This window comes from Diachasmimorpha longicaudata, chromosome 11 (assembly GCF_034640455.1).
Source record: "Diachasmimorpha longicaudata isolate KC_UGA_2023 chromosome 11, iyDiaLong2, whole genome shotgun sequence".
NCBI lineage: Eukaryota > Metazoa > Arthropoda > Insecta > Hymenoptera > Braconidae > Diachasmimorpha > Diachasmimorpha longicaudata.
This window is the reverse complement of record NC_087235.1, coordinates 5,994,072-6,013,688: the sequence shown is the minus strand read 5'-3', so window position 1 is coordinate 6,013,688 and position 19,617 is coordinate 5,994,072. Positions and strand designations below refer to the sequence as shown.

General features: G+C 43.0%; 3 protein-coding genes across 13 annotated transcripts in view; 2 read left to right on the top strand and 1 right to left on the bottom strand.

Moving 5' to 3' along the window:
* The first annotated feature begins 772 nt into the window (after positions 1 to 772).
* LOC135167423 (sorting nexin-16) lies at positions 773 to 2,784 on the top strand. 2 transcript variants are annotated; one of them, XM_064130603.1, is made up of 6 exons: positions 773 to 913; positions 1,166 to 1,440; positions 1,532 to 1,862; positions 2,151 to 2,459; positions 2,535 to 2,662; positions 2,733 to 2,784. In XM_064130603.1, the coding sequence occupies exons 3-6, from the start codon at positions 1,572 to 1,574 to the stop codon at positions 2,779 to 2,781; spliced, it is 777 nt and encodes a 258-aa protein (XP_063986673.1). In that variant the 5' UTR covers positions 773 to 913; positions 1,166 to 1,440; positions 1,532 to 1,571; the 3' UTR covers positions 2,782 to 2,784. The 2 variants fall into 2 exon arrangements, with proteins under 2 accessions (XP_063986673.1, XP_063986674.1); XM_064130604.1 differs by lacking the exon at positions 1,166 to 1,440 and having other exon boundaries at positions 779 to 913; positions 1,653 to 1,862.
* Positions 2,785 to 2,817: 33 nt separating this feature from the next.
* Positions 2,818 to 6,230, bottom strand: LOC135167417 (b(0,+)-type amino acid transporter 1-like). The gene is made up of 3 exons (XM_064130595.1): positions 5,209 to 6,230; positions 3,176 to 4,477; positions 2,818 to 3,099 (listed from the first exon to the last, which is right to left on the bottom strand). The coding sequence occupies exons 1-3, from the start codon at positions 5,306 to 5,308 to the stop codon at positions 3,032 to 3,034; spliced, it is 1,470 nt and encodes a 489-aa protein (XP_063986665.1). The 5' UTR covers positions 5,309 to 6,230; the 3' UTR covers positions 2,818 to 3,031.
* Positions 4,473 to 19,617, top strand: part of LOC135167412 (disco-interacting protein 2) — an 18,828-nt gene continuing 3,683 nt past the window's right edge. Inside the window, exons 1-10 of one of the 10 annotated variants that reach the window (XM_064130580.1) lie at positions 4,473 to 4,734; positions 7,175 to 7,476; positions 12,234 to 12,305; positions 12,794 to 12,940; positions 13,291 to 13,446; positions 14,195 to 16,455; positions 16,569 to 16,800; positions 17,523 to 17,653; positions 17,725 to 18,744; positions 19,021 to 19,589. In XM_064130580.1, coding sequence (XP_063986650.1) covers positions 7,392 to 7,476; positions 12,234 to 12,305; positions 12,794 to 12,940; positions 13,291 to 13,446; positions 14,195 to 16,455; positions 16,569 to 16,800; positions 17,523 to 17,653; positions 17,725 to 18,744; positions 19,021 to 19,589 — 4,673 coding nt within the window. In that variant the 5' untranslated portion in view covers positions 4,473 to 4,734; positions 7,175 to 7,391. Of the gene's footprint in view, positions 4,735 to 7,174; positions 7,477 to 8,948; positions 12,054 to 12,233; positions 12,306 to 12,793; positions 12,941 to 13,290; positions 13,447 to 13,529; positions 14,028 to 14,194; positions 16,456 to 16,568; positions 16,801 to 17,522; positions 17,654 to 17,724; positions 18,745 to 19,020; positions 19,590 to 19,617 lie in introns of those variants that run through there. The other 9 variants (XM_064130575.1, XM_064130574.1, XM_064130584.1 and 6 more) reach the window with 9 other exon arrangements.

Here is a 19,617-nt window from a genome sequence, read left to right as displayed (position 1 = left end):
AAGGGGCATCCCATCTTCACACATATCACGAAAATGAATTAACGATTGCATGTTATCGAGTGAATATTATCCACAACACATACGTACACATTCTTCTCTTATTGAATTACTCCCTGACAACAACACATGTACTTATCACGACCGAAGAAGACTTGCGAAAATTAAATACAGTATTCAGTCCTTACGATGCAGAAAAAAAATCTGGAGAACAATTCACACCTAATGATATTGTTCAATTAATAATTAATTAATTACTGGGTGATTTTAATAATTTGACAACAATCCACACACTCGAGCCAGCAAGTCTCAAACAAAACAAATCATTTACACATAGTCTGTGTATCTGACACATTTTTATTCATCCAGCGTTCATTGGCGTTCAATGAGGCCCTGTTTACGGACGGGATACAGTCGAACTGGCGTTGATGACTTTTTTATGGATCGTGTCGACCCCAGGGACTGGACAACAACACTCAATACACGACAATGTAATTCAGGGAATGCTTGGAACTGACGCACACCATTACACAACGCATCTCCTTTTTATCTCGATTTTTCGGGCCCAGTGTGAATGGCGTTAATTGTCATATGACCGTTAGTTTACCTCTGAGTGTTCAACACTTGAGTTTGGACTTGTTCGGACAGGTTTCGATGAGTCTCGGGATTACTGCGGGGGCTTGAAGAACTCGGAGAGTACTGTTTAGGGGTATTTATATTGTCGTTTTGTGATGGAGAAAAAAAAAGGAGTATCGATAGTCAATACTGCCATGTTTTTCCTCCCTCTCGCTTCCTCATTCCCGTTTGGGCCGGCCTTCAGGCGACATTGAGGAGTGAAGTTGGCTGCGCCCGTGACGTCAGAGGGCGCCAAGGAATTTCAGTTCAAATGAGTCAGGGGGAATATTTGTACAAACGGGTAAGATAATTTTTTATTTAGACAATTTTTATTGTTTCTTGAGAGGGGAGATATTTCGGGAAATATTCGAACGACCCCAAAATTGACAAACGTTTTTTATTCTTTATTTGCGAAGGGATAAAGCACCTCCAATGAGAAACCAGCGATCAATTCAATTAAAAAAATATGTAGGGAATATTTGCGTTATTAATAATCTTCCTGTCTCTTTATTTATCCATATCTGAATGGGCTGCATTCATACAAAAATTATAGCGACGAAAGGCGAAGAAAGACTTGAAGTTGTCGACATAACCTCCTCCCCTCTCTCTAACCTCAACGAACCACGTGATCCATTCAGTGAGCCTAAAGTCAACAGCGTAGTGGTCTCAGTTTCTCTTTTTTTCTTCATTTAATAAGGCCCAATTAACACGGTCAAAGCGTAATTTTTCACTCAGTGTTCATTCTGTCGTCTTCAAGTGAATAATTGGAATGAAAATATCTTCATTAATGGTCCATTCACCAACCGAACAATTGAGGTGCAATAAAATGTACGTATTGTTGATCATCATTGGATTGCCGATTCGATTGTCCACCTGTCACTCATTCGCCATGATTTACTCCATTCATTTTTTTGTTTAGTCTGACGCATGATTGTTTGATTGTTGTTTGTTGATGAAAAATGTCGAACTCTGACACTGGTGAGGGTTGCATCAGTGAGGTTACACTGGCTATTAGTAAAGCAAGGGGTTCTCATAATCAGGCAGGTGCCAGAAGGATACTGGATAGTCCTGACTCTGATGAATCTGGGAGATCTCAATCCTTCACCGTTCAGAGCTATGATTACACGGATAATGGATCCCCGAATCATAATATTGGCCTTCCCGATGGTGCCTCTACTCCTATCACCTCCGATGACCTGAGAATACCCATCGTTGGGTACGAAGTCATGGAGGAACGAGCTAGATTTACGGTACGTAGCAGCAACCCATTATAAAATTTACGAGATTTTTACGCTCTCGTGGGATAGTGAGTTCATTTGGATCAAAGTATCACAACATTTTCTTTAAGAGGATTTTATGGGCTGCAAAAAAGGGCTCTTCATAATTGCCCATTAAAACCTTCGTTTCTCGACTAAAAGCACATTTTATTACTTATTTACTTGGATAAGGTGTGGGATTACAGCGAAAGAATGTATAATATTGTTCATTCAATTTTAGGTTCAGTAAAAATGTCACGTTACGTAATACTAATATTTCAGGTGTACAAACTGCGAGTCGAGTTGAAAAACGGTGATTGCTGGTTCGTCTTCCGCAGATACACGGACTTTGTGCGATTATTATCCCAGTTACGAAGGCAGAAGCTTCAAATAGCCTATTTATCTTTACCGCGAAAGAAATGGATTGGAGATAACTTTGCCCCGACTTTCCTCGAGGAGAGAATTCGAGGACTCCAGGTGTTTGTCAATAATCTTCTTGGGAATGCAGTGCTAATCAGTAACAAGAGTGTTCGAGAGTTTTTCTGTCTCGATGAGCCACCAGCGTTGTCTGACACTGCTGAAGAAGCACGCGTAAGATTTTATTGAATTTAAAAGTACAATAAGGGCCTATCACCGATAAAAAAATTAAAATTATTGATCCCCTAGGCAATATTTGAAGCTTTAGAGGATACAATCTATCACTTGAGGCAGCAACTGAGGGAGAGGGATGCCGAGTTGGCAGCTGAACGAACTATTTCAAATGAACTTAGAACTAGAGCTCGGCGAATAATAAGGTGAGTCCCCAATATTTACACTTGAGTCATTTTTAAATGGTTAAATAATTTTTTCAATTCTCACCTACAGTGAAAAGCAGCAGTGCTCAAAATGTGGTGCCTTGGACAACCTCGATTGAAGGGTATCTTTTTTTAAAGAGAAAAAGACATTGCTATTATCTAGAAAAGACTCAATTATATTTTTTACAAATGTTACAATGTTTTCTTCGAGCTGACAAACGGCACTCCCATTCACGTATATATACAAAAAATTATATCTGATACATATCTTCGTTATCGTTGTAAACAAGGTGTTGAGAAATTTTTATAAAAAAATATTTTAACTTATTTTTAGTTCTACATGATATCTTCCTATCATTAAAATTATCGTCAGTCTTCGTTTACCGATTCTGGAGCTACGATGAGGCACAGAATCTGGGTGATGTATGTAAATTTACCTGGAAAAAAAAATCATTCAATTTTCCTTCATTCACCAATGCCAGAAAGTAAAAAAAATCCAGGAAATACTCTTACGTATAATCCTACTGCTCCTCTTCTTAAAAACATAAGCATGATATACCGCAACTCCTAAGAAAATGAACAGCAGTGCAAAGAGATACTTCCACGAAGGTTCGGCAACAATAGGTACAACAGCGAGGAAGACAGCGAGCAGCAGAACCAACCAAACGATGACAGTGGGCACTTTGTAGGGTCTGTTGGCCTGGGGTTTGGTCCTCCTCATGATGAGAAGAGCCCCCATGGCGAGTCCATAAAAAATCCATATGAGAAAAGTAGCGAATTCAATGAGAGTGGTGATATCTCCAGCAAGAACACAAGCAACAGTGAAGAATCCCTGAAAAACAACAGCAGCAGCAGGCGTCATCTTGCTGACGTGGACGAAACTGAAGACCCTGGGGAAGTGTCCTTCGCGTCCGGCCACATAGCACAATCTGGAGACGCTGAACTGCAGACTGAGGGCACAGCCGAAGGTGGAGATGGCGACTCCAAGGGGAATTGTCACTGCCAGCCATCCGGGGAGAACTCTTTCAGCCCAGGTGACAGCCACAGCTGGTGCTGCTATCATTTCGGGAATGGACAGGGCAGACATGTAGACGAGATTCATGGAGACGTAGAGAACCGTGATGATGGGAACGGCGATGATGATGCTCCTGAGAATATTCACCTCCGGTCTCTTGACCTCCTCGGTGACGACAGCTGCCGAGGACCAGCCGTCGTAGGCCCACAGGCCACTGTAGAATGCCAGGGCAATGTTCCCTGGGGAGCTAGTGGTGCCTTTAAAGGGGTCTTTCAGGAGTTGGGTGTTGCCCATCGACAGCCAGTAAACTCCTCCCCCTATGACGATGAGGCAGGCCAATACCTTGCACGCCACGAAGATGTTCTGCACCTTGACGAAGAGCTTGACACTTGTCAGGTTTATGTAGGTGATAACTCCCAGGGCGAGGAGGGCAATGAGCTTCTTGACGGTGGCCATCGTCTCAGGGGCGATGTCCTTGGGGAGTAGCTCGTGGAACGGTTGGATGCTGTACTCAGCGAACGTCAGCATTATCACTGCCACTTCCGCTGGCCGGAGGATGACAACATAGACCCAGGAACAGATAAATGCGGGGAGGTTGCCGAAGTAGGGGTGAAGGGGGCCGTAGGCCTCGATGAAGTAAGCGTATTCGGCCCCGGAACGTGGTACTACGGTGCTTAACTCGGCGAAAGCCAGGGCTCCTAGCAAGGAGAGGATACCACAGGACGCCCAGATTATCAGGCAGAATCCTAGGGAGCCTGAACGCTCCAACGCACTCGTCGGCGAAACAAATATTCCGGACCCTTCAGAACATTTTGAATGGTTAGTTCGAATGTGACTGCAGTCTTAGAAATCAATTCCTTCGACTTATCTTCATTTTTATTGCTTTAGTGACAGTTTTTTTATTGTTTTCTTTTAGAAAAAAAATTTGAACGACTTTATAAAAAAATGAAATTTGTATTTTCATTTTGGGACATATAGTTTCAATGACACTTATGGAAATCAGTCGGAGAACTAAGAACAGAAAGTATCCGAATCTATAGTGCGAGCCAGCGAAGAGGTAAAACATCTTTAATTTGATTCTATTGAGTTTTGAATCATCAATGAATAGTAGGGCAAGGAGATGGGTAGGTTACTGGGCGAGATAAGGGGGTCATTATCTCAGCCTGTTAACACGCGTGGGAAGATACTGCGAGGAGGTGGATTTACTGAAGATTGAGATAAATTGAGAAGAACCAAAAATTTTATCGTTCGTTCAAACAATGTGGGAAATTTCAAGATTTGTTTCCCGGGTTTCAAATGTATTTTACGTGAAATTTCATTGGGAATTTTTCCCGAACATAATAGAATCCACTAAACGTATTATTAGTTACTCATAAAGTCGTAGTCACCCATAATTTATTCTCTCTGATGAAGAAAATTCAGTATTCAGAGACTTCATGAAAATGCAATCAAAAGCGCAACAAAACAAGAAAGAGCGCATATCCTCATTCTCCATTTTTTTCACCAACACCAATTGATTGTTACCGTTTACCTATCATAACAGCGAGAATGAAATTAACAGCGCTGAACAATCCCAGTTCCCGCTTGAGTTCGACCTTCTTCTCTGACTTTTCCGGCTTCACCTCTGCCATTTTTTTCAAACAACACAATGCAACACAACGCGCTGACGAATGTTAAACTACCGATAGCGTGTTAAATCGACTGAAAATGTGGAAAATTAACGCGTAACGTGAGGTAATTTTGAAAGCGGGTAATCGCGAGCCACTGACAAAAATTACATGAATTATACGAAATGAAAAAAAAATGTGCTGTTATCGGTGCCGGTCCCGGTGCGAGACTGATTCGAGATTGTTAATCCAACGGACACACGATATTCCTACCACAGTTGGTCTCAGAACGGTAGCATCAACAGAGCAACATCACCGATAAGCTATGACACGGTTACCATCGTTGTCAGTGGCCATTCGAGTATTTTCTATCTCCGCTGAATCTTAATCACTGAAAGACCTATGGCAAAAAAAAAGGAGTGACGAAAAATTATTTCGCCCCGTTGTGGCTGGTCACTGTGGTGCACTCGAGTGTTGATCTTTCGGATGCGTCACTTTTCGATTTATTTATAATTCCATCCAGTTTTTGTGTAAAACGAAATAGACTTGGAACAAATTCTCCACACGACAGGCGACGTTTTATCACAAAGAACTGGTAACAATTATCATGTCGTTGTGGAGAAAGTTTATCATTGATTTATTATCTCAAATATTGGGGATTAGATAGCTGTGACTGATTGATAATAGACGGCTGTGACTATTGATAACATCGATGATCGGAGAATGACTGATTAAACGGGGTTTAAACGACAATCAGAACAGATATTTTATTGAACTCTCGTTTGTGGGGCCTGTGGAGTTTTTATCTCGCTTTGCGATCGTGTTTGGGGATAATTGGGATTAATTGGGAAATCGAGTGAACACGCGCGATGGAGTTCGCTCTCTCATGGACTATTTCCCTAATTACATGAAAGGAACTATAATAAGGTGTGCGAAAATAGAGGCCGGTTTTAACACACCTGCTGGTGGACTGATGGTAAATAAAAACGCGCAATTTTCAATGTGAACGAATACGCATGAAAAAATTATAGGCAGAATAATTTTTACAATTATTCCACATTTTGCCTAAATTGTAACCGCAGCTATTCGTTCAAAGTCTCTCGGGGTGATGAAATAGTATGGGAAGATGACACTTTTGAGCTTTTTAAAATAGAAATATTATCGCTGATCAATTATTTGCTCTTTCGATGTATCTTTCCAAATAGTGACAACTGCGTAAATTTATAGTTGAAAGAGCAATTGAGTAAGTGCAAATGCGTGGAAAAACCACGGCTTCCTCAATCAAACAAAGGAAGAAACACGTAATCGACTTTATCTTAATTATACGTCAGCGAAGGCGCCAGACCTGCCAATTGATTTAGCTCTATCACCAATTGCTGACGAACGATTTAATTAACGAAAAATGTGTGGAACGATGAGATGTCTTTTTCACTTTTATGGGAACTATATCAAATGAGAATGACAGCTCGAAAAATCGATGGAACAGGTGCGACGGGGGCAAAGTCCCCATAATGTGTTTCATGATCTTCCTATTGTTCTACCATTTTTTATTGTTAAGATCCGCATGTATCGCGGACTTATGAACAATAAAAAAACTGGGTCTGCTCTCATTAGATTTTTTCTCTCCTAAAATAATTGGCTGAGTTTAGAAGTGATTTTTTCAACGACTAAAAAAATTAATTAGTCGCTTTTTTAAATAACAGACAGATTACAGAAAAAATTACCAGAGTCACAAATATTCGCCCTAGAACATTCTCTTCAATCTCAATCCAATTCTCTAACGACGTCCAAAAAAACGAAAGACCCCGAAATCATTTGCGGGGGTGAAAATTCGCGGGTCCAAAACACCCACCCCTCCCCGAATAATCTGCATTACCCTCTGTTCAAAAGGTTTCAGCGAAGTGGCGCCGTTCCCGGTGCTCCAGTGAACCTCCTCATCGCAATCGAAGCACTCGACACACACATATCCCCACAACTCATGCCCAACAGCAGGAAAACCGGAGGAGCCTGTGAATTAAAAGATGGCCGCTGAGCAGTGGTGACGGGTTTAGTGTGGAATGTCTGGCTGCAAAATTAGTGATTTTCGCGTAACTCTGATGGCCTAGCAATGGCTGAATTCAACATCGACATCGGTAAACTCCCCGAAGACGTGAGGGAGAAACTAGCCGAGTTGGAGTTGGAACTGTCCGAAGGTAAATTCATTAATCACAAAATTCCTGAAGCACTTACGTAGCAAACAATTGTCCCCCTTTACCACATGAGAAAAAAAAAACCCCGAAGTAACCCCCATGACTCACCCCTCCGTCATTGCCATTCACACGCTCCTGACAATCAATATCATCAGCACAGGGCCAATTTCCGTGATTTAATTCACAAATAGACTGATATCACATGGCCCCTCTATCCATCTCATTATTTGTTTTCTCCATCTCTCCATTTATCGATTAGTGTCTCCAGGTATTGTCACACGATTTCCAAATTCCCTCGTCCTCATTTCGGGATTATTCAGATAAACTGGCCAGTGAAACTTCAGTCAATATTACTCAGTGAAAAGAGAAAGAAGGGAAAAATATGTAGAGAGGGAAGAAACATTTTTTTTCAACCATGCACCTTTTATCCGACGAATAACCACATACGTGGGTACGGATGTTGGCTATATGGGTTACAATTTTCAGTCCTCTCGTTCAATACATTACGACCGCACCTCTTGAAAAGCCCATAATCAATGTGTGCTTTTAAAACCCAACCGCAAGGTAGAACAAAAAAAAAAGGGTACAAATAATCCTGAGCATAATGCATTATCCTATAAAAACAGTGAACAATTCTCCTAAACAATGCGCCCCCTCTCCCCTGCGTTTATTCAATTTCTCTGTTTCTATTCATTCGTCGTCTAACAACACTTTAAACAGTGCAAAATTGAACGATTACGTCAAGTCCTATATTTAAATTCTCTCCACCTCGGATCAGCGAGAAATTCCAAGTGTTTTAAAAAAATACGATTACAAATACGACGAGAATCAGCTGAATTCAGACATAAATAAATAAATAATGGGGAAACTATTCACTAACGACTCCCCCTAATTACCACCAATTCACATAGCAGTATTTACTCATGAATATTCCTTCGCACCGCCCCCTCCCCCTCTATTCCATTCTTCAACAGTAAAAAACCACAATTCAACGCCGAGTGGAAAGGAATAATTTTCTAATTGTCATGCTCATAAGCATTTAATGTATACTAATGTATATTTCCCCCGTTACGTGGAAGTTATCGAACAGTCTCAAGGTGGTTGGTAACTTCAACATTCAACACATATGTAGCGCATGACGATGATCAGTCCGTGTCCGTACAGAGTTAATAATAATGGGATGCTGTAACGTGGAAGTTGAACGAAAAACTTGGAATTTTCCGAAGGGTAGGGAAAATCGGTGTAGATGTTCCTGAGGTAGAGGGAAAAATGATATTTAACCAAGTTATTGGAGCTAGGGAAACTGGATCGCATTGACGACGAGCCTGGGGATTTATATTAAATTTCGTTTCATCTCCAAAGGGTAAACAATTGTCAATATTAAAAATAATTCGGTAACTCTTTAATTTATAAATTTTTAGATGGAGTGCCTGGGAAATTCTGGCTATATTTACCTAAAGACAAATACATGTCTTTAGGTACGTAGTTATTAATTTAAAAAAATCATCAAGGCTGTCGTCAAGGAATCCCAATTTTTCGGCGAATCAAGTACATCTCCCAGTGCATTGATAATGAATAAGCTGTTCCACCGGTGCATTCTCCCCTCGGCAGCCTTCCTCATCTCCCCCTCTCCCCCAGCGAAACTACGTGTTCCCCATCGTTAAATTATTCTCAAATCCTCTCGCCCCCACCGCGTATAATAATCCCAGTCCCCGATGTTACTGAAAACACTGAAAGATACCGCGTGGTTATTCCCACTCGAGCACAACGCGCACACAATATTGCTGTTAGAGAGTGGCCGAACCGCATGCCTACCACCACTACCTTAACATCTCTCCTTCAGATACCTTCCTTTAGCCTCCTCCAAGGGGGGGCCCTCTTATTATACCTATGGTAGTGGCCGTCTCCTTGGAGCATTGCACCAGTCTCGCTGTTGGACCTCAACAAGGATGCTTGCGCCGTTGCCAGCGTGGCCCAGCATCCTCTTATCTATTATTTAATCGGTCAATTAACACGCTGATTGAGCTAGTACCGCTGCCCCCACCCGGTCAATCCCACCACCCCCTCGTATCACCGGTTCACCAGGACATTCACAGAGAAAATAAAAATCAGCCCGAGGGAATCGAATTGATCGACTGAATCGCAGTATCAATTGACCAATACAACTGGAATTATGAGGATTATTCGCATCTGTTGGGTATATGTTACGTGTAAATTTGATCTACCACAGTGTGGAATGTGGCATTGGTGAAGGAGGGTATCCTCTCAACACTACCATTAAGCGGCCGGTTTGATTCGTGCCCAGGCTTGCCCACACTCGCACACACATGGAACCAAAGTGGAAAGATAACATTTGACTGCAACTGTACCACAAAACCTGTACAGAATAGGTGAAAATTCCCCGGAGCAATTTTTAAAAGAAGAATCCAATTCATCGGTTACGTAGGCAATCCCGGAGCCCCCTCCAACCTGGGTTAATACTCCATGGAATTATCTCAATGATCAACGGATGGGTACACGGGTGTGTTTCAAAGTGAAACGCAAATGGCATAGAGGATATAAATTCAGATTCACTCTCAGCATTTCTTTTATTTCGGATGATTTTTATTTGTTCACCGAGTGCAAGTGAAAAAGGTCGTGAGAGAGGAGTTTGTTGTTTTCTCGTGTGGGTATAATCGCGTTTGAGAGGGAGAGCAAAGGGGAGAGAAAGTTTCGCGTCCGTGAAGCGATATAGGAAAAACCGGAACGTGTCTGAAATTCTGGCTGATTCGTTAGGCTCTTAACATGTGTTATAAAACAGTGTCGTAATTATTATATTCCGTTTAATTGTATTGAAAGAATTTATGGGCTGTTTGAAGTTGGGCCCATGAGGCCAATATCGTTTGAAAATTTGAGGAGGCTCGTTGGACGTAAGAAGGATCGTAACGAGCCATCCTTCAAGCGCAGCGAGTCCTTCAAAAGAATATCGATACGAAAGAGTTACCTGGACAGGGGTAAGAGAAGAAATAAAGCCCTGCAGAAAGTCAATGATATACAGTTTAATCAGAGATCAAACGATGGTACGGAGAACGTTAAAATCATCGAGGATGAAGCGAGAAAATTTAATGAGGATAATAATGAAACAAAGAGCATTGCATCAACGAATAAATCAAAAATTTCTGCTCGACGTACCATAGCTTACGACGACTGGCTCAACGATGTTAACAACGGTAATGAAAAATTGACCAATGTTGAGCGAGAAAATGAGGTGAAAATTGAGAGAGTTAAATCATCAATTTGTGGTGATTTTGGTGGACTACGATTGGATACTGACTCGCCAGTGTCAGAGGTATTCTCAAGGTCGGGTTATTCCGATGCCATCGACACGACACCCGACGATTCCATGACCTTGGCTGAGGGCGGTCCACCGAGTGTCAGTGTGAGTCTCGGTAGAGTCTGGCTGGACACTGTAATAATGCCCTTTCCATCTGTATCCTCGGTATCGTCAATTAAAAAGGAGATTAAAGAGTCGAGTAGTACGTGCAGCAGCTCCAGTAGTATAACATCAAAGGCGCATCGATCCCTCGACTCAGCTCTCAATGATCGTAAACAATCGTCCCAAGTTGTTGTTGCAAGAACTGTCTCGGCGCCGGTAAAAAAGACCAGCAAAAATGGTAGTACATTCAACAGTTTTTCCATGTCCATTACGAAGATGAGGCAGTTCAAATCGAAGAGGAATGGCCTATTCTTCAGTAAAAATTCCAGCAAATTGTCGGTGAGCGGCGGTGGATGTGGCGAGACACTGGGCAGTGATTTAGAGGGTAATAGCCACAATAGAAGATCATCTGGTGCTCGCAAATTCAATAATTCATCCTGCAACAGCAATCACACTGCAACATTACCACTGGATCACGATTATTTTGGCTTTGTGCCACCTGAGAAACGCAGATCAAAAAGAGTACCTAGAATTTGGCATGAAATACGCTACTGTTCAAACAGTCTCGATGATATTGATGCCGAGGAAATGTCGAGCTTTGAAGTGACACCCCTCCTGTACGATTCACGAAATTTCAACGACTGCCATCCACCCAACGATGAATTGCTCAATTCCTACAGAAGTTCATCGACCTGCTCCAAGTCATCGATGGGCTCGTTGCACGGTCCCAAAATCAGTGACTTCAACGAGGACAAAATACTGTCGGAAAAATTACGGGGCATATTGGCACAACGTCCTATCTGGCAGCCATCGAATGCCTCTCATGCTGAGCACAACGTTAATTTTTTCTCCACGAGCTACTTCAAAGATTTCATAAAACCCAAGGAAAAAAATCCACCGATTAATTACTACAGATGTCTATCGTCTAGCGAGAGTGAATCAGACTGTCGTAGATCCAATGATTCTCGAATTGACGTTAACAAGCGTCGTTTAATTAAGAGCCAAGAGTACGGTGATAAGAGAACTGGATTCACGGATAGGGAGAGACGTAATTTACCGAAGAGACGTTCACAGCCTAAACGAAAGTATCAGCAGCAGTGTCAGTCCCATCCGCGACAGCCTGTATATCTTGTACGCAAGTGCTCCTCATTGAGACGACGACCCAGTAAGATTAATTGTCTTGACGAATTAAATTGTGAAATTTATTGTCCATCATTCATTCCCACAAATTTCACTCAATTTATTTTTGTTTTGTTGAACGAGAGGACGGAAGAAGACAACAGTAGCTGAGTAAAAAAAATTATTCTTCTTGATAAATGCAATGTTTTTCCTCTCTTTGTTACAGGGGACATTACGCAAAAAGGATACGAGAAAAAACGAACGCGTCTGTTTCAGCAGTATGCCTCTAAGCAGTTGGGTAAGTCAATTCATTAGAATAGTTATAAAACTTGTACTGAGTACAATTTTAATCATACAATTATGGAATTACAATTAAATTACGGCAATGAATGCTAGTAGTTGGCAATTGCTCTCTGGAGTTCCTCAAAGCGTGCCATTTTATGCATTTCACACTCGAGTGAGTTCTGGGTCGGCTCGAGGCGACTAACGCCTCGGAAAAATCCTCTCATACTTGCGTAAAAGAACGTGACCGTACGTAATCCTGCAACGGCGAATAAAACTCGAATCATGCCAAGTACAGAGAACAATGTTGCAACTTGACAATTTTTTTTCTCCCTTCTTTTTTTTCATTTCAACTATTTTTCATAATCTCCAGTTAACACCCACTAACAAAGCCGCAAATATACAGAAAAAAAAACTGAATTAAACTTGAACTAGATTCGGTCAATTAACGCACGTGTTGAAATAAAAAAAGATAAAAAATTTCTAACACTGGAAAAAAAACAGGTGGGAATGGCGGTGGTACCGGTGGTAGCGCTGAAAAAACTAATTATGGAAGTGGTGGTGGTGGTGGGGTACCTGGCGGACGTCCTCAGCCCCGAGCAAGACGCACCCAACGTCGGGTCACGCACTCGGAAAAGCGTTATCATTCAGGTGGGCACTGGCGGGGGGCCTTTACCCATCCTCTCTGTCTTTTTCCATCTGCTTCTTACGTACTAACCATTATGTTTTCCTCTTGCACTTGTCTTCTCCGCATGCTCTCATCTGCTTTACCCGCACTTATAGCCAATCACATCACAGATTATTACGTCCGAGCTGTTGAAATTTACGACCGAGGGAGTGAATAAAAAAAAAATTACAAAAAAAAAATGTTGTGTTAAATCCAGGCATGATTCGTCCGTGGAAAAAAGTCACGTTAATAGAATGAAAAAGAAATAATAATAATAATGTGAGGTATGGAAGATACATGTCTATGTGGCGTTTGATGTTGATGTTGCATGCAGGAGGCCGGCTTGTACCTGGGGCCACTGCCAGTCCTTCGGGATCTGGCGGCTCTGGGGGGAACCCCACGGTCAATGCAACTGCCGCAGCCGCTGCTGCTGCCGCTGCGAGACGAGGTAATCGAAGACTCACGCGAAATGAGAGTCGTTACCACTCGGGTAAGTATTCCACAGCCTCTCATCGTTCTTCTACTCTGTCAGTTGTTCGTGAAATAATGGTAGGGGGGGGGGAAGCATTCAAGTATTACGTCACTTTATGGGGGAAATGGGACTGCAGTTTGTGACGTCACAAAATGATTTTTAAACGGCCAAATTTGCAATGGCTTTGTCACGATTTTATGAAATTTTTTTTCCTTCCTCTGGTGTATTTTTCAACTTTAATCTTTAAAAATCGTGGCGTAATATTTAAATGGCCCCTGAGGTATTTTTTGTTGGAATGGGACAATTGTGGTGAGATTGAGTTCTGCCTAGGGAATTCAATAGATTAAACGGGTTCGATAATTATTGTAACGTGACAGTGTAACGATAATCCTGGAGTATGTACTTTGGTGACTGCACTCTTCTGTCGATTATGTTATTTTTATGGTGTATTTAGGTTGATTGGGTGAGTTTCTCTAGCGTAGCATGCATGGTGTGGCCCTTTTTATTCATCGCAGTAGATTAATAACACGAGCTTTTATTTACGCAATCATGTGACAGGAGATTCTTGTGGATTAATAGCCGAGTGGGATTGATTGAAGGTTTGAAGGGTTTTAGTTAACTTGAATTTCATGATTTTTATCCGCTAAAAAATTCTCATGCAACAATTTCAATTCATATTTACCCTAAAATGAATCCCTCCCACTTGGACATTCCCTAACTCACCACTCGAAAATTCATCAATCGTCATAAAGAAATATTCTTGCAGAGGTTCGACAGGAGGCAGTGCAGCAGGCGCTTGCGGCAATGCAGGGAAGGCCAAAGCCCTCTCTGCCAATGCCCTCGAAGAGAACATCAGTAATGGCGAGAAGTCCCGATCGTGATCGTCGAGACAGCGGTGAATCAAGCAGCGACGAAGACAGCGTTGTAACTGAAGAATCACCTGGGGCTGGTGGTCCCACCGGTACCGGTCTATCCGACACAAGTAGTACAGGCTCAGCGCGTGATACACCACCACCACCTCGGCCACCCGCGAGGCGACCACCACCGGCTGACATAACAGACATTGCTGAATACACACCTCACGCTTACTGCAATATTCAACCACCCGATGTCACACACACAACGACACAATCCAGAAGACCAGGGGCCGACAGAGTCAATCGTTATCACGTCGTTGATGAGAATAACACGGGGACAACGGGGAGGTGGAAGGTGTCAGCGAAGATACAACAGCTCTTGAATACACTTAAGAGACCGAAGCGTCGGCCATTACCAGAGTTCTATGAGGATGATGACATTGAACTGGAGATCGCTGCGAATCCGAAAGATCCCAATGCACCGAAACCTGAGGGAGGTATCATGACACCAGCCCTTGGGGAACAGCTGTCTGTACCATCCGGGCTGCCGAGGTCGTTGGAAGCTGCTATTCAAAGGTACGGTTCAGCGACATACAAAGCACCAGCAGCAACAGTCCTCGATCCAAATGGCAAGCTATGCATAACCCTGACCTATGGAAAGCTCCAAAGTCGTTCTCACAAAATAGCCTATACCCTCCTGAACAAAGCCCTGAGTCGCAATCCAGGTGACGTATGCCTGAAACCCGGTGACAGAATAGCTCTAGTCTACCCAAACAACGATCCCATAAGTTTCATGTGTGCATTTTACGGCTGTCTCCAAGCGGGAATAGTTCCGGTGCCGATTGAAGTGCCATTAACCCGTCGTGACGCTGGCTCCCAACAGATAGGCTTTCTCCTCGGTAGTTGTGGAATTCAAGTGGCCCTGACAAGCGAGGCATGCCTCAAGGGCTTGCCAAAGACAACAGCTGGTGAAGTAGTTGCCTTCAAGGGTTGGCCAAAATTGCACTGGTTTGTCACCGAGCACTTGGGTAAAACACCCAAGGACTGGTTACCACCGCCAAAATTAACCGACGAAACCCCAGCGTACATCGAGTATACAACCGACAAGGATGGCTCGGTGATGGGTGTGACAGTGACAAGAGCAGCGATGCTGTCACACTGTCGTGCATTGACAATGGCGTGTGGTTACACTGAGGGTGAAAATGCCGTTTGTGTTTTGGATTTTAAACGTGAAGTTGGTCTTTGGCACAGTACATTGACGAGCATTCTCAACGGTATGCATGTGATATTTATACCCTATGCGCTGATGAAGGTCAATCCTGCCAGTTGGATGCAGATGATAACAAAGCACAGAGCAAGTGTTGCTGTTGTTAAGTCACGAGATCTTCACTGGGGCCTTCTTGCTACTAAAGATCATAAGGACATATCGTTGTCATCACTCAGGCTATTGCTCGTTGCTGATGGTGCTAATCCGTGGTCATTGTCCTCTTGTGATCAATTCCTGTCCGTATTTCAGTCCAAGGGACTTCGACCTGACGCTGTTTGTCCGTGTGCATCGTCCAGCGAGGCGCTCACTGTTTCAGTGAGACGTCCTGGTAGGGCTGGTGTCAATGCCACTGGACGTGGTGTCTTGTCAATGTCCGGACTGAGTTACGGGGTCGTTCGCGTCGATCAGGAGAATTCATTGACCTCATTGACACTTCAGGATTGTGGACAAGTTATGCCTGGGAGTATTGCTGTTGTTGTTAAGATGGAGGGACAGGCTTTGATATGTAAGACCGATGAAGTTGGAGAAATTTGTCTGCACAGCAGTGCCACCGGCAGCCAGTACTGGGGGCTCCAGGGTTTAACTAACAATACCTTCAAAGTCACTCCGGTGCAGAGCGATGGAAGCGCTATTTCTGGGGGCGCTGAGGGGGAGTATGTGAGATCTGGACTGTTGGGATTTTTGGGACCGGGCAATTTGATTTTTGTTTGTGGATCGAGAGACGGCCTAATGACTGTCACGGGGAGAAAGCACAATGCTGATGATATTATTGCTACTGTGCTTGCTGTGGAACCCATGAAGTTCATCTATCGTGGGAGAATCGCTGTATTCAGTGTCAGAGTACTCAGGGATGAAAGGATATGCGTCGTTGCTGAGCAGAGACCTGACTGCAGTGAGGAGGAGGTAAGTCTTCAGAGGAATATTAATAATTGCTTTCAAAGCAATGTGCTAAAGCGATTGAGACACTTCTGCCAAAATTCATCAAAATCCTCCATTCACGATTATTTATTTCACAGAGCTTTCAATGGATGTCGAGAGTACTCCAAGCCGTCGACTCTATTCACGCTGTGGGAATCTATTGTCTGGCCCTAGTACCACCCAATTACCTACCAAAAACACCCCTCGGTGGTATTCATCTCTCTGAGACAAAAAGACGATTTTTAGAAGGCACCCTGCATCCAGCCAATGTACTTCTGTGTCCCCACACTTGTGTCACGAATCTGCCGAAGCCACGCGAAGTACATTCGGGTAAGTTATTCACGAATAACAATGCCAAATACTCCCATTGTTCTTCCAGTGCTCGCTTAACATCAAAATAACGTTATTTCAAAGTAATATGAAATAGTACATGAAAACGCAGATACTCGACTCATCGTGATTGTTGATTGACACTTGTTGCAAAAGTGTGTTCAATGGTGTGGAAGCGTGCGGCGAGTTTTGATTTATCAGCGAGCACCTCTCTTTTATTTTCAATCATTTTTATCTCGATGTTTTTTACCCCTTTTATCACCATTTCTCTCCTGTTATTTAAGGGGAGAATGCTGCGAGTTTTAAATGTCACTGGGTATTGGAGTAAATTTTTTTCAAGGCCCGAGATCGATTATGGATTTACCAGAATGGAAGATTCGTGGAAAAATAAATTCACAGTCTAGTACTTTTCTCTTAACCCACCCCTCATTTTTGTGGATTCATAAAGGATTTTCAACGTATGAGTGATTTAACTCCAATAGTCCGGATCTTTGGAAACTCACAGTAGTCTCTCCTCAAGCCATCTAATTAAGAAATTTGAAACCCAATTATTTGATTAAATTTTTTTTTCAATGCCGTACGCTTTTTACGAAAGCTGCAAGCTTGTTAATTGTCCTAGACTCAGCATCATGACAGCCAAATGAATAGAAAGCAAACGCTATTTCATAATTGGGTTGAGTGTTTGCGTTGTTTTACTAACGAAATGGTGCGGGGGCGTGTAGCGGGGGATTCTGTTTCAGACGTTGGACCAGCTAGTGTCATGGTCGGTAACATTGTCCAGGGTAATCGTTTGGCATCTGCTCAGGGACGTGATCTTGGAATTTTGGATGAAGAGAGTGATAATGCGAAAAAGGTAAATTATCCGTTCATTTATTTCCCAAAGTTTAACTGAAAAAATTATAGGAAAAAAAAATATTTTTCCAGTACCAATTCATCTCCGAAATTCTGCGGTGGCGTGCGGTAAGCACATCAGACCATGTGATTTTCACATTGCTCAACGCAAAGGGAGCAGTGGCAACTTCCCTCTCCTGCTCCCAACTGCACAAGAAAGCCGAGAGAATTGGCAATTTACTCCTGGACAAAGGAAGAATAAACACTGGAGATCATGTAGCTTTAATTTTCCCCCCAGGGACAGATTTGATCTGTGCATTCTACGGTTGTCTCTATGTCGGTGCAGTGCCAGTGACAATAAGACCTCCTCATCCCCAAAATCTCCAGACAACTTTACCCACAGTGAGGATGATCGTTGACGTCAGTAAATCAGTTCTCGTATTGACTAATCAGAATATGGTTAAATTACTCAAGAGCAAAGAGGCGAATAATGTCGTGGATATCAAGAGTTGGCCAACTGTACTCGATATGGACGATATGCCAAAGAAAAAATTGCCAGTTATGTATCGTGCACCCACAGCTGAAATGCTGGCCTATCTAGATTTCAGTGTATCAACAACTGGAATGTTAGCTGGTATCAAGATGTCACACGCTGCTGTTACATCGTTATGTCGTGCCATGAAACTTGCCTGTGAACTTTATCCCTCTCGTCACATTGCCCTCTGCCTTGATCCTTATTCAGGACTTGGCTTTGCCCTGTGGTGTTTGAGCAGCATTTATAGTGGTCATCATTCTATTCTCATTCCACCCTCAGAAGTCGAGGCCAATCCGGCATTGTGGCTGTCAGCTGTCAGTCAATCGAGGGTCAGGGATACATTTTGCTCGTATGGAGTTATGGAATTGTGCACTAAGGGGTTGGGATCTTCTGTACACGCTTTAAAGGCTCGTGGTGTTAGTTTGTCTTGTGTTAGAACTTGCGTTGTTGTGGCTGAAGAGAGACCCCGGATTGCACTTACTACGAGCTTTAGTAAACTTTTCTCAGCGCTTGGGCTCAGTCCGCGCGCTGTTTCTACATCGTTTGGATGCCGGGTCAATACAGCTATCTGTTTGCAGGTGAGGAGATTTCACAATTCAATGGAATTTATTTTTCATTCAGGATTTAATTTTTTATTTTGTCAACGGCGATTTTCCGCCGTCAAGTGGAGATTGATTCCTTTTTCGTTCACCCCCACAGTGCCAATACAACCCCTCAAAGTTTTACCCTATCATTCAGTCATTCCTCATCGCGATTGAACGAAGAAGTTCTACTTTGCCTCAAATATTTACCTCCGTTATATAATACTCTGCGTAAATATTTGAAGGAGAACTGACACCGATTTATTGTTTTAGGGCGCCTCGAGTCCCGAGCCATCGACCGTTTACGTGGATCTCCGAGCCCTCAGAAACGATCGAGTTTCACTGGTAGAGCGAGGCAGCCCCCACTCCCTGTGTCTGATGGAATCTGGCAAGCTGCTTCCAGGTGTCAAAGTGATCATTGCTAACCCAGAGACCAAGGGACAATGTGGTGACTCTCATCTCGGTGAAATATGGGTACAATCAGCTCACAATGCCAGTGGTTATTTCACTATTTATGGGGATGAGAGTGACTATGCTGATCATTTTAATGCTCGTCTTGTCACTGGAAATACTGGTGAGGTTTACGCTAGAACGGGATACCTCGGTTTTCTGAGGCGCACTGAGTGCGTTCAACAGTCTGCGGTTGGTGGGGACGTGTCTGGTGCAGCCAGTGACACATCAGTCTCGGATTTGGATATCTCAGCGCCGGGTGATGCTGAATTGCATGACGCTGTTTTTGTCGTTGGGGCATTGGATGAGGCCATTTTACTCAGGGGAATGCGGTATCATCCCATTGACATTGAGAACAGTGTCATGAGGTGTCACAAGAAAATTGCTGAGTGGTAATTATCGATTTATCAATCAATTTAT

Bases quoted from the DNA above. Each gene is read 5' to 3' on its own strand.
- LOC135167423 (XM_064130603.1), top strand. From the start codon at position 1,572: ATGTCGAACTCTGACACTGGTGAGGGTTGCATCAGTGAGGTTACACTG. The intron at 1,863-2,150 runs GTACGTAGCAGC...CTAATATTTCAG, and splicing joins AGGAACGAGCTAGATTTACG to GTGTACAAACTGCGAGTCGA. The intron at 2,460-2,534 runs GTAAGATTTTAT...TTGATCCCCTAG, and splicing joins ACACTGCTGAAGAAGCACGC to GCAATATTTGAAGCTTTAGA.
- LOC135167417 (XM_064130595.1), bottom strand. From the start codon at position 5,308: ATGGCAGAGGTGAAGCCGGAAAAGTCAGAGAAGAAGGTCGAACTCAAG. The intron at 4,478-5,208 runs GTAAACGGTAAC...AATGTTCTGAAG, and splicing joins CATTCTCGCTGTTATGATAG to GGTCCGGAATATTTGTTTCG. The intron at 3,100-3,175 runs GTAAGAGTATTT...TTTTTTTTCCAG, and splicing joins GAGGAGCAGTAGGATTATAC to GTAAATTTACATACATCACC.